This window comes from Trichomycterus rosablanca, chromosome 3 (genome assembly GCF_030014385.1).
Source record: "Trichomycterus rosablanca isolate fTriRos1 chromosome 3, fTriRos1.hap1, whole genome shotgun sequence".
NCBI lineage: Eukaryota > Metazoa > Chordata > Actinopteri > Siluriformes > Trichomycteridae > Trichomycterus > Trichomycterus rosablanca.
Window position 1 is genome coordinate 31,250,422 of NC_085990.1, and position 14,092 is coordinate 31,264,513.

General features: G+C 38.6%; 1 protein-coding gene across 6 annotated transcripts in view; it reads right to left on the reverse strand.

Annotated features, from left to right (window-relative positions):
• The window catches only part of LOC134309814 (uncharacterized protein C18orf63-like), a 91,483-nt gene that overhangs the window by 71,176 nt on the left and 6,215 nt on the right, over window positions 1-14,092 (reverse strand). For 5 of the 6 annotated variants that reach the window (XR_010011222.1, XR_010011221.1, XM_062991156.1 and 2 more), the window contains exons 5-11: window positions 13,700-13,811; window positions 11,211-11,252; window positions 8,184-8,260; window positions 6,172-6,278; window positions 5,397-5,493; window positions 2,865-2,950; window positions 1,899-2,082 (exon numbers count right to left, since the gene is read on the reverse strand). Coding sequence is in view for 4 of the 6 variants with exons in the window: in XM_062991156.1 (XP_062847226.1) it covers window positions 1,899-2,082; window positions 2,865-2,950; window positions 5,397-5,493; window positions 6,172-6,278; window positions 8,184-8,260; window positions 11,211-11,252; window positions 13,700-13,811 (705 nt within the window). In the remaining 2 variants the exon portion in view is untranslated. The remainder of the gene's footprint in view (window positions 1-1,898; window positions 2,083-2,864; window positions 2,951-5,396; window positions 5,494-6,171; window positions 6,279-8,183; window positions 8,261-11,210; window positions 11,253-13,699; window positions 13,812-14,092) is intronic. The other variant, XM_062991157.1, reaches the window with a different exon arrangement.

The window sequence follows — 14,092 nt, forward strand, 5'->3', positions numbered from 1 at the left end:
GTGGCAGAGTGATAAAGTGGGCTAGTGCACAACCACACAAGCCATGCTATTGGCCAGTCAGACATCTGCATGGATGTGCTTAGTTAACATATAAGAGAGAATGGCAAAAACAGACAAAAGAAAGGTTCACTTGTAGGTGAGCTCTCAGCTTCATTAGGAAGAGCATCCGGCATAAAAACTGTGCCAAGTCTGGTATGCAGGCATTTTTTTACCTTATTTAATCCGATGTCATCTCGCTGTTTAAATGTTAAAAAGAGTAAGGTTCCTTCGCTCAAAAAGCACTACGCTGTAGGAATGTTCCAGGTTTGTCTTATGAACTGTAACATGTACATAGTGTTCACAGCAGTGTTAAGAACAGGCAAGTGGATACATACACGTAGCCCATGGTCTTGGTTTTATATATAAATTGTGTATAGCAACATATGTGTAGTTTTATACCTACAAAGTGCACCAGTGATGTGAAAGTACTCAAGTTAATAAGTAACAAGTACAAACCAGTTTCATCATGAACTGGAAAGTTCATTACAAAAAAACATTGCTACATTTTTACACTTATTCCAATAGATTTTAATCACATTTTCCTAGGCTGAATAATTTACCCCATATGAAATACAAACACATGTGCTAGCACTTATTTACAGTGTTTAATACTCAGCCAATTTAGTGGACTTTTAACATATCCTAAAATGTCTTTGTGCTTGTAATGTCCTCACTGCTGCTCGTGTGTCTCCTCTGCGTAATTTATAATTTCATCAGAGCTGGTCTGGACGCGTCATTATCAATCATGAGTGCTCTGGAGGAATAAATACAATCCCACCCTGTCTCACGCCTAACTCTGTACCTGAACTAATGACCAGGATACGTTATAAACTGATTTTCCTTTCATGCATCACCTAATTTGTCAAAGTTTAATACATCCAAAGTGAGCTAGCGCCAGCAAATACAACCTAGTCGCCTGCCAGACAGTTTCTTCCTCCATCTGGTGACTTGAATCCTGTCTGGAGAAAATAACCTGATGTTGGGTTAATTATTGTTCTCCCTGAACACTCTGACTTTCCCTCCACTGTGGTTTTTTTTTTATTTATGTAGCCACCTTGCATTATGCAAAAAGTCTGGAAGCTTTACAGACTTATTTTTTATGTCTGAGAAAAAGGCTTCACCCTGCTCTGGATTGAAGCAGTACTTAATCATCTAGGAGCAAGCAAATGTGTACAGTAAGGTTTCCCAAATTTAAGAGCCTACTTACAGCACTGGGTTCAGCTGTTCAGGTCCAAAAACCCAACACTGATGTACTTTTTGCAGATATTGCAGTGTGGCAATATAGTCCCATTGTAAGCACACAACAGTTACAGTTTATACAATCAGAAAATGTCTACAGCTTTCTTTTTCAGAAAACTCAATTACAGAAAATATAATCTGCTAGATTAGAAAACCAGATTCCATGCAGGATTTGCCTAGTGAGGTTAATTAGATAGAGCAAACGTGGGACGGTTTAATGTGAGACCCGCTTCTGAGAATAGAAGTATGTGCTTTTTTGAGGTGTTCTAATTATCACTGTTTAGACTTCTAATCCAATCAGGAGTGTGGTAGGTCCTGTTTCACTGGAAAGCAGAGATGAGCCATGCATCTTCTGACTTTTACATCATTGCTGAGCATCAGTAGTGCAGTTGAGGTTATTTGTAGTGATTGTGTTCTTTGATGGTATGTACTTCTAATGATAAATTTAGACTGGACTACACTACGGTGGGTCCAGTTTCACCAGGAAAAACTGGGTGCACGGCAGAAATATCCTGGACAGGGTGCCAATTCATCGCAGAGCCAGTCAGCTGACCGCGGATCTTTGAACCTAGATCTCAGAGGTGGTGGTATATAAAATGCTTTCAGTTGCTGTCCCCTACCTGCAGACTAGGTGTGCTCAGTTTGGTAGTATGGTAGCAGGGTTTGCTGGTCATTCGTGCAGTAAAGCCACAGACGTTCTCCAACAGCGTCGCCACATCTGATAAAAAGGTTTCGAGCGCTCCCTGCAGGTTTACTCGGGGAAAACACTGCACTGGCTGAATGCGAATACAGCTCAGTGGGTATCTCAGTCAACAGAGTTAAGGAGACAGAGTTTTTTCAAACAATACTAAGTGGTACCCTTAAAAATTTTAAATGGCAACAAGTACAATCTAGTCTGTGAACAAATTCTGTGCTAGACTAGACACAGACTATAAACACTGCAACTAGATACACTGGCACCAACGTGAACAACTACATGAACAACTACAGGAAAATAATCAGAGTACTAAAGTCCAAGAGCAATCCTAAAAGCGACTGTCAATACTAGAACATAAGAGACACATCATTTCATAAATCAGAATTTGCTTTTCATTTAATAAAGTCCTAATCTCCAGACACAATTAACAGTGTCTAAGAAAGGACAAGTGGGATTTCAAATCATCTTGCTGCATTAGTTTACTCTAAGTGTTGCAGTTTCCATTCACCTCTAAAAATGTAGAAGGTGGAATTTCATTTCCTCTTTGTTTCATTTAATTTTCATTTAAACTGCTTTATTCTATAGAGGGTCATGGCAGTTCTGGTTTTACTGAGAAACAACTAGGCACAACGCAGGAATGCCCTAGACAGGGCACCAATCCATCGCAGGTCTTCGACTATCAGCCAAAGACATAGCCAATCATGTCTGTGTAGACAACCGGCTGTCTAATTAGCTTCCTAAAGAAGCACTGGTCATGACCTATCAGTGCAAAATACTTCGTTTTGAGGGTAGCTTTTAAATAACAATATAAAATTTAGAGTTTACTTATATACCAGATCAAGTGGACTTTATTTGTTTGAACAAGACACAGCTGGATGATGAAGGATACGTGAAAAGCTTCTCACCAATCGGTTTAAAATACACACTGCAATACACTACTTCATCCTGAGTCAATGGAGGCAGCTGATATCCATACTGATCCAACAGAAACAGAAAAAGAGAGAGCAATGTTCATTATTTACTTTACAGAGGACTAATACATTACATGGCCAGAAGTATAGAGGCATATCTTCAATTAGTGCAGTTGGCTATTTCAGTAACACCACCCCCTGGATTTAAACCCTGGATCCCAGCTGGATTTTTATGCAATGAAAACAAGTGTGAACATTTTTAATTCCTTGTGACATTAGTATATAAAATGATTTTTGAAGTTTTCACTTACAAAATTCATTGCATTTAGTACATATAAACAAGTTTAGAGTTTTAAGCTTGTAACACTTCAAAAAAAATGGGACAGAGGCATTTTTACTAGTATGTTACATCAACTCTGCCAATAATCACACTTTTTAAACATTTGGGAATGAAGGACGCTAATTTTTGCACTTTCCTGAGTGGAATGTTTTGTCTACTTTTGCTTGATACAAGACTAGCTGGTCAAGTCCATAGCCTCTATTGTCTGATTCTACACTTCATGATGCATCATACATTTTCAACAGGAATCAGATTCGGTCTGCATGCAGGCAAGTCAAACACACGCACCTCAAACATGGACTCGTCTGACCACAGCATACATTTTAACTCTTTAAGTCCACCTTAAATGAACTCCGGTCCAAAGAACCAGCAATTCTGCATGGATTTGATCTGTGGTTTTCTCTGTGCGTAATACAGTTTCAGGTTGCAGCTCTTGATGTAACAGCGGACTGTGTTCCTGGTTTGGTGAAAACATTGGAAATCTTTTTTATACTCGTCACTTAAATAAGGGTTCAAGGTACAAGAATAAACTTAAATTCTTGGTTTAATTCTTGTTTTTACAAAATATCCTAACTTTTCCGTAAATGAGGTTTGTCTGAATGTACATAAAATGTCAAACATTTTGATGTAAAGGGAGCATCAGTGTCTGATATTGTTTTGCCATCTTATGTGTTGAAGATGCTGCCAGCATGTAGAAGCTTTGTTTGTGATCTTAGATCAGATTTCAAATATTCAGCACGCACGCACATACTTCCTTAGTACTACAAAGCGTCCAAATCTCCCAGAGAGGGTTCCAGCAAAAGCTATTATCAGTGTGACAGCAGATGTACTCACACTTGAGGTCAAAGGTGATAAAACCTTTGCTGAAAGACAGAACAAATGTAAAACACATGGCCTGCAAAGAACTATGATGGTCAAAGAAACCAGTGATTTAAAAAGAAAAACAACCTGGTTGGATTGCATTTACTGACACAAAGAAGTAACAGCGGTGCTATTGGCCAGTGAGCTCTCGACATAGATGGCATTTTACGCCATCCAGTGCACACTCCAGAGAAGAGGCTGTCTAAATTCTTAGATAGCTTAAAATGTTGCCTACGTATGTGCCTTAATTGTAAGTGATAATCTTACTAAATAATGAAGGAGCATCCAATGCTTCCTTATGGGGTGAAGGCAATTCCAGCAGTGCAGCACAACCTTTCTCACAAAAGATATGGCAAATATGGCAGACAGAAGCGGATAAATAAATTCTCATTGATTTTAATTTGTATAATTTGCATCAGTGACAATTAAACAGTTTTCAGTACACGGAGGGGATATTAGCTGGCATGCTAGCCCTTTGTACTGCCTCAGCCCAGTGGTTTAAATGGCCTGAGGTTAACTGTGTTAGCTTAGTAAGCAAAAACTGCGCTGATGTAATCGCCGTAATCACTTTCCAAGTAGTGTGTCTAAATAATCTGCCTTATAAATTCCATGTCGTATTAGAATCCTTTCTATTTAGGCAGCTGCCTAGGTAGGCAGCAGGCAGCACGGCAGCTCACTAGGTTTTCAGACAGACCAACTGTTATACAGCAATGAAAATGGATGCCTTCATAAACAAAATGTATACTTGATAAAATTGTATAAATGTATGCTTGATTTTTTTCCTATTGTCATCTGCCCTGAATGAGGAGAGCTGTTCCTAACACACATCCCCTTTGAGGCAGGTTCACACATCAGTTTCTTGTATGGAAAGTCACGCATGCCCCAAAAGTGCAGACACCTTAGACCAGCAGCAGAAATGAGAAATCCCTTCGGCCCGCCCACCGTCAGACATAATCAATCGTGTCTGTGGTGGGCTAGCATATTTTACCATTTCCCCTTCCCCCAAGGACTTGCTTTATTTAACATAAGTAAAAAAGTTAATGGAAACGTCTCATCCATTTTTCTAACTCATTTTTCCTTGTTCCTTGGCCTCTACATACAGACATGATTGGCTTTGTCCGGAGAATTTTACTGCATTGCTGCTAGTGCTTCTGGGGAAAAACAGGACACATTGCAATTGTGCCCAGTATAAAACAGTGGTAAAACATAAAAATGAATCAGAATTGATTAATCTATACCAACAATGCTCAAAAGAGTTATTGAAATGCTGATGGTGTCTCATAACAGGTATAAATGTGTTGTATTGTACCATGCTGTTCCAGTGATTCTGAAGCTCAGCATATAAATTAAATGGACACTCCACTGGCAAAGTGCGACTGATGCTGATCACCTGACCCTTCTTCATGCTAATTATGTAAACACACACACACACACACACACACACACACAAGTACACTGTCTACATTTAGCATATGACATTACATTTAACAATAATGCAAAGAATTAAAAGCATATCAAAGCATTATCTGCACCTAACAAAACATTACTCGCTACCCCTGAGGCCACTAGTTCTGACTGTCTTCTGCCTTAGTGCCTCTGTAACAAGGCACTCATCACCCTGTGACACATAAGAAATTGGCCATTTACTTACAAACTTACACCTATGGACATTTCATAGTATTGTCCCCTATTTATCTCCCAATCTAGTCATTTCCAACTATTGATTGTGAATCCACTGCCGCTTGCACAACCAACAATCTGGTCACCTACAGGCACCCTGACCATATTGCATATCGTAAGCACAGCGAGAAGAGACCTTGTCCGACCTTCCCTCCCTTAAACACAGCTAACTGTATATGTGTGGATGCCCGGACAATGTCAAAGAATGGTAAATTTTAGTGATATTGTAAACTGATACTGTAAACTGATTACAGTAAGAAGTTTACCTCAGATACAGTTACCTTAATAGTTTACACAGGAAATGGGTGTATTAAACATGAGGTCACATTTACAACATGTGTAAGCAACTGTAATTCTTTCTCCAGATTGATGAACACCCACCCCACTATAGAGCGGAGACTCACCTTGGCAGAACAAAGCACCAGTTATTTGGCATCCTTGTGTGAAGAACTGCATCTCTGCTGCTTAGGAATTTCTCCATCACAAGCGCAGGCACATCAAAGTCCTTGAACTGGTGACAAACACTTATAAATAATTAATTTGTTGACAACACAAGCTGTAAAAACCTGACACATTGGCAGTCCTGATAAAGGCAACGACAGATCAGAATAAATCCAGGTACGCCAAAATAATGTTTACTTAATGTCCCCTTTTCTAAATGTACAGTCTTTCTGTATATAATGAGTTTTGATGCATCCCAGGCCAGTTTTTGTAAGACACACGTGTTAGATTTTTAGACATAAAAAAGAACTAATCTATAACAATATTTTTTTTTACTGATTAGCCTCATTAGCCTTGTAGCTTCATTGCAGAAGCAAAATATCTGTACTGATCAAAACATTTGAGAAAAGTGGATAATTAACTAAATGTTTTTTTCGACAAAAAAACTATTGTAGGTGCCGGTGTGGCGCAATGGTCGATTACACTAGCTCTTCATCACTAAGATCTGGTTTGAAGCTCAGTGGTGCTACCAAGTGGAGTTTTCTGGTGGAGTTGGACCCGCCAATACCCTGACCAGGATAAAACGGTTAATGAAAGTTTAACAGGGTCTGTCGTGCCTCACCACTGAGGTACGAGGTGTAGCCCCACAGCTGAAAGAACTGCATATAAACCCAATTTGCAGGATGCTTAACCAAGGTAGAGTAATACTGTGGCTTAAAAGCCACAGACAAAAAAAGGTCAGGATGAAATAAAAGCAAAAAGTCTAGCCCATGCAAAGCATCCAAATGTGTGGATCGCTCTGAAAAGAGCCATCTCTGGGGAGGCTCGCTTGTCTATAAGGTCAAAGTGCCACAACGCCTGCTGACCTCCAAGCAAAAGATAAAGCACGCTGGCTTCATAGAGAAGCAGAAAAATAGACCTGACTGTGCTCGGCATCATGGTTTAAATAGAAATGCTGGTTTCCCAACAGAAGAGCAGGCAAATCTGTGAGGAAGAAACTGTGGTAAACATTTCCACCTGGAGCGAATTACCACTCAACTGTCAGCTAAGCAGTACCACTGACTGTCAGTTGAAAGGAACTGTCACATCATCTGCACCTCCGTGACTCCTCCGCCCCTGCCAACCTGGCAGTGGTGAGGCTTGAAACGGCAACCTTCTGGTTACTGGACCAGTACCTTGTCCACTAGGCTACAACTGCCTGGAAAGTAGGACTTTATTAAATGAAAAGCAAATTCTGATTTATGAAATGATGTGTCTCTTATGTTCTAGTATTAACTTATTTAATCTAGTATCTACTTTCAGGATTTCTCTGGGACTTTAGTATTCTGATTATTGTCCTGTTGTCCTGGCTCTGCCATACAGCAGGTGGTCTTGTTACAGAAAATGTATAAAGAAATATACTGTTTATTGCTTTAAGAATTTAAGAGTTAATACAGTTCTGTAACTGCATGCCATTTATTTTAATTGCACAAAGCTTCTGAATAATTCACTTCTTGAAAAGTGTATAGGTGAAGTGTGTGCCTCTCAAACACCAGAGGGAGCCTTTAGCTTGGTTTAGCTACTAACACTAACTATGGGAAAGCTTGCTTCACATTTGTACTTTAACCGCAAGATTTACGTGTGCTGCGTGCAAATGGCCTGTAAAAGTATAACCTCACTGGGATTAAAGGTCATTAAATATGCCAGAGGTCTTAAAGGAAAAGTTCAGCACATTTTCACACTGACGTGTTCCTACCCTCAGTAGATGTGACTGGTCACCGCTGTAATTTTGATAGTAGGGGCCAATATTTAGCTCACACTTTGGCTTACAATTTTTCCATGCTGAGAAGAGTCAAAACTGTGATTTCGTTCTCCCACGCTCACACTGTTCTTAATGTATGTTTGTTTTAAAAACCTACTCTAATAATCTGTCAACACGGATCATCACATCACTGAAATCATGTTGAAATAGCTGCACTTCTAAAGCATTTCTTACCGTTGCAGGGGGAAGTCTTACAGTGCAAGCCTCCACACTGACACACACTTCAGTCTCATTCACACTCAACTCCAGGACTGTTGACAAAATACCACAATCATTAGTACAAAATTACCAACTGCAGCTGTGTGTTCGGGCATCAGATAAAAGAAAATATTTACACATACATAAAAGCAGCATGAATTATCAGTGGCTGTAAATATTTTAGACAATGCACATCAGTTGGCAGGCGTCTAGACAGAAATGTGGTCAAAGCCCTGCAATGGATTGCCTGTCCTGGGTATTTCAAAATCCAACCCACCACAACCCTGACTATAATAGAACTGTAACATTTTTTTAAAGAACAGTTTTCTGCACAAGCCCACCAGCACAGATACCCAAGTTTGCTCAACTGAAAAGAAAAAGGCCACATAGGGACACCCTCTTACTTCCTGTTCCTCCATATATATTGAAGCTCATTGTAAAAATCTGCTGGTGGTTTATTAAAAAATGTGTTTGCCCAGCATTGTTTATTCTCCTAAACTGTTCATATTGCAATTATTTACATGTTTTATAGGTTCTATAAGTATATACAAAATGAGAGACCTTTAAGATTTGCAATATTGGGTGCTTGGGTGGCGCCACAGTCTAATACACCAGCACACTACTGCAGGGTGTTCAAACTTGTGAGTTCGAATCTCAGTAGCATCACCAATGTAACTGGCGTTTTTACAAACACAATTGGGAGGGAAGGTCAGACAGGGTCTCTTCAAGCCACTGCTGCGATATGCGATCACCAGAACTACTATGTAGCCTAGCATGGCTCTCTGTATGCCATACGGCTCTGCCCATGTCAAAGGGGGCATGTGGTGGTCCGGCTTTTCATGATCAGGTTGGGGGTTCGTAAGCGGCTTCACAATTGGAAATTACAAGATTGAGATATAAAAGGGAGAAACATTCAGAACATCATACACAATGATGAAGTAAAAATATGTTTTACCTCCTGTACAAACTAAGACTACTACTAAGATATCTCTTTTTTCAGTATTTAGTCCCTCAATTTAATATGTTGTAGAAGCCCCTTAGGCAGAAGATACAGCTGAAAGTCTTCTTGAATATATCTGTACAATATTTGCACACCTAGATTTGAGCAGCTTATCCCATTCCTCAATGTAGATCCTCTCAAGCTTTGTCGTATTGGATAGCAAGTTTATGAGCTACCAAATTCAGCTCTATCCACAGATGCTAGATGAGATTCAAGTCTGGGCTTTCACTGAACCACCCGAGGACATTCAGAGACTTGCCCTGAAGCCATTCCAGTGTTGTTTTAGATCAGGGGTCACCAACCCGGTGCCCGCGGGCACCTGGTCACACGCAGGGACCACGTGAGTCGCCCGCGGGGCATGTTCTAAAATAGCACTAGTGACTATAAAAAATAGATTTGTGTTGCTGTTCTTTTTGAATCAATAACACTTGCATTGATGTAGATTTGAAAATGAAAAATACTGAACATAACATTTTTTGTTTGATGTTTATATGAGCTCTGACCTGGTCTGGGTGCGGAGTTTTATATCGTGCGCATAACACTGAGACAAGCAAGATACGCATGCGCAGCTACGCATACTTTTTTTTACGCATACGTTTTACCATGAAAAATAATAATGAAAAAACACCAAAAAAGCAAAAGAAAACACAATGATTGGGAGAAATGTGGAGAGACACTTCAGTGAGTGTCACAAAAACTTCCATGTACATCGCAGCTTTTATTAAATCGTACATAAATGATCATTTGTACTAACATGGGACCGAATTCATGATTTGTTCTAAAATGTTGCAAAGGAAGTGAGAAGTACAAATGGGACATGATCTGAAGATGTGACTGTTAATGATTTCCTAAAAAAAAAAATGGTAAAGAAGTAATGATCTTTTGTAAAAAAAAAAAAAAAAAAAAAAAATGCAAGAAATTTGCTCATTCATACAAAACCGTCATCATACAAAAATCTTCATATATATGAATATTTAAAAAAAAAAATAATAATAATATTAATAATAACATAATTGAAGATGAATCGTGAAACTTTATGTTATTCAGAAAGTAGCCCTTCGTATTATTCAGTACCCTTGAAGTAGCTCTCGGTCTCGAAAAGGTTGGTGACCCCTGTTTTAGATGTATACTTTAATACATTGCCTTGTTGGAAAGTGAACAGTCACCCAAGTCTTAGTCTATAGTGCACTCTGAAGGAGGGTTTCTATTAGGATTGGCTTTAATTAATCAGGTAATATGTAGTTTTTTTCCAGACATATTGCTTGCTGTTCGGCCCAAAGAGTTCATGTCTTGTCAGACCAGATAATTTTTTTTTACATTATGCCATTTAGCAAACTCCAACAGGGTTGTCATATGGCTTTTATTCAACAGTGGCTTTCATCTTAATACTTTTTCATGAAGGCCTGATTTATGAAGTGCTGCAGAGATGATTGTCTGTTTAATACAGTATGTTCTTTCATGTAGTCTAAATGTTTTTAGTCAGTTAATTAGTTAGTTCTTTCCCTCTCCAGTGACTTCTTCTATTTTAAAATTATTGAGATCCCTGTGGTCCTGAAAACAGTCAAAACATTATACTGTTTTATATCCTTGGCCTGATCTATGAGTTGACACAATTTTCATCACGAAGATCCATAGACAGTTCCTTAAACTTCTTGGTTGGTTGTGAGGTTTGTGCCTTTTCAAATAGGATGCACCTGACTCCAATCTGTGAAGCAAATGATCTCGATGCTTTAGTCTAAAAGAGATTTTAGTTTTTGGCTGTTGATTTTTAAAAACTCGAATAAAAAGTTTGTTGGGTGAAGTTATGGGTGAGAAATAGAGTAGACCGTTGGTAAAGTACTGTATATCCATTAAAAATAAAATCCACAACACAATGAATTGTTGAAAAAGTCAAGTGGTCTGATCATTTCCTGAATCCACTGTATCACACAGATGCTTATCATTGACAAAAATACTAAGTATTGTTCTGTATTTAAAAGTTAAGAAACATGATTTCCACCTACCAACAGCAATTCGCTTTCCTACATCAGACAGGAAGTCCCTCCCTGGAGAACACAATTTGACAAAGGTTGGAAAAAAGTTACAATGCCCAGTCAGCATTACTGAAATGTTGTAAAGCTACAAGGAATTAATAATACTGACATTTGTTTCTAAATAGTTTCTCAGAGTATAGAACAGTCTAACAAAAACATAAAATTTATATAAAACTTACAAAACTTGTTTTCTAATAGTAGTAAATTTAATTTCACACACTGTCATTTATTCATGAATGGAAACTAACTACACCTCATGCACTCATAATGACTGCTAAATCTCTGCCAAGGAAAATTACAGATCTCCAAAGTTATTACAGCCATGAGAGGATGTTGAATTTTCAGCACAGACCAAGGCCAACAATAGGCAGTTTCAACATGGAATGACCTCCAGAACAAGGACAGAAGTAAACTCTCCTGCACTCTATTACCAAATAGAACTCTGTTCCAGTGAGACGCAATAATCACCAACTAGTCTTTGTATAAACTGTAAATAATAGGATATATAAACACATTAAACTCACTCCTTATAATCATTTGTGAACTAAGGTTTGATAAATCAACTCAGTTGTCAGGAATAATTTAGGTCAACTTATGTCAACTGACAAAATTAAATAATTTGATGAAAAGATGGTTATACACTCTATCTCGCTTAGACTAATGGAACAGCTTGTACATGAGTATATGTACTGTAAGTCCTCATGAGCATGTTAACAGATTAAAATGCAGCAGCGTGCTTGCTTACAGGCACAAAAAAGCCAGACCACATCACCCCAGTTTAGGCATCTCTCCACTTGCTCCATGTAAGTTACATGATTCAATTTAAACTAATTTTATTTGTTTTTAAACCCTTAAATGGATCTGCACCTTCTTACATAGAAGACTTGCTCCAACTCTACCCTTCTGCCAGGTTTTAAGGTAATCTTTAAGGTTGCTTTTGGCTATGCCACAGACTCAGCTTGAGCTTAAAGGTGACAAAGCATCTGCAGTTGTGGCACCAAGACTGTGTAAAAGAGAAACTGTCAAATCTTTAAGGAAGCACCCCAGTCGAGCTCCAGGCTAATTACATAATCAAGTGTTACCATTATTAAGTATTGTTTAGAATTATTATTAATAAGTCGTAATACAACTTTGAAGATGAACATGATGCAGCAGCTGTGTAAACACAATGAATTACAATGTATTGACAACAGAGGTCCCATAATTTAGTTGCTACAGAGAACGCATACTTTACTTTAGGAGTTACTATATCTGCTTAATTACCTGTATAGTCCTGTATAGTCCAGAGTCAGACATGGATTAAAGCCTAAATTTCAAATTCTCTCCACTGAATTGACATTAACATTTCATTGCCTGGCTTTAGTAACTGTCAGCAGTCGTTATATAATTTTAACCTTCACTTTTAAACCCATTGCATAATTTACCACCTTAACACAAACAGGGAAGATTTTGATGGAAGGGTCTACAGAAAGTTCTACAGAAAGCAGATTAAACATGGGCAGGCAACAGCAACCTGTAAGAACATGGCACCAATGAAGAGATGGTCAAGTGTGCATAGAAAAGACATAGACACTCCTTTCCCAACCCAGCCAACCAACTCTTTAAGTCTCACCACATGGCAACAGTCTACTGTATTCCCTTCATCTCTTTTCGTAATTTAGCTGATACATGCAGTTTGTCCTCTTTTGCCACTCATAAAAATAGAAACTATCTAATCTAGATGGAATGAGTGACAGTTGGAAGGTTGGAAGGACGCCCATTAAGAACAATGGCAAAGAGAGCGGAAAGGTGTCAAATCTTGAGCTTTGGCATTTGGACATAATTGTGACTAATGTAAAGTCTGTGTCTTTTGAGTGATATTTATCTAAATATATTATATGGCCAAAAGTATTTGGACACCTGACCATGAAATTGATTCAAAAACAAATTGTATAAAAATAGAGCGACATCTAAGTAATTTTTCAGCTATTAGAACAGACACTTTTCTAACAAGGCCTTCTCACAATACTTTAAAGTATGTCTGCGGGAATTTGTGCTCATTCCGTCAAAAAAGCATTTGTATGGCTGGGCACTGATAATGGTCAAGAAAGCCTTGATGTTCCTGTTTATTCCTGAATTGGTGTTCCTGTTTATTGTAAAACTGTTCAGTTGGGCTGGGGTCAAGGCTTTGTGCAGACTGGAGTTTCTTTAAACCAAGTATTTTTTGTCTTTATAGACCTTGCTTTGTATACATGGGCACAGTCATGCTGGAACAGGAAAGACCCTCGCCTAATCTATCACTGAAAAGTTTAGATTTTGTTAGCAATTTTTGTGACCGAATGAATTCAACACATGAACACATACGTTTAATAATAAAATTTGTCCATATAGTGTAAATCAACTCAAACTTTCCCCTTTTTCCACAAGAGTTCAGCTGGTGTGCGAAAAAGTTAATTAAGTTTTCATATTCTGTATCTTACCTTCGATGAGGTATTGGCCCACTTTATTCCAATTTGGGGCTAATCTGGCAGTAAGGGAGTAAGACAGACATGTTTGAAACATGCTGGGCAGAACCTGCTGAGGTAAACCAATCTAAAGAGCAAAAAAAACACTGAACATAGCAAAACTCACAAAAATTAATTGTTTCCTTACAGTTTTCATATTGTGCAGAATTACACCCCAAAAAAGTTATCTTCTGCACTAAGTGTGTTGTTGCCTTTAAAAAAAACATGAACACTAGAGCTAAATAATCCAGGTTTAGGACCGGCACCGAGAGCACACTGTCAAGTGCACCTCCCAATGGCTAGGCTGTTCGCCCCCACAGACATAGGCAATCATGTCTGTGTAGACGCCTGACCACCCAATAGCACCTC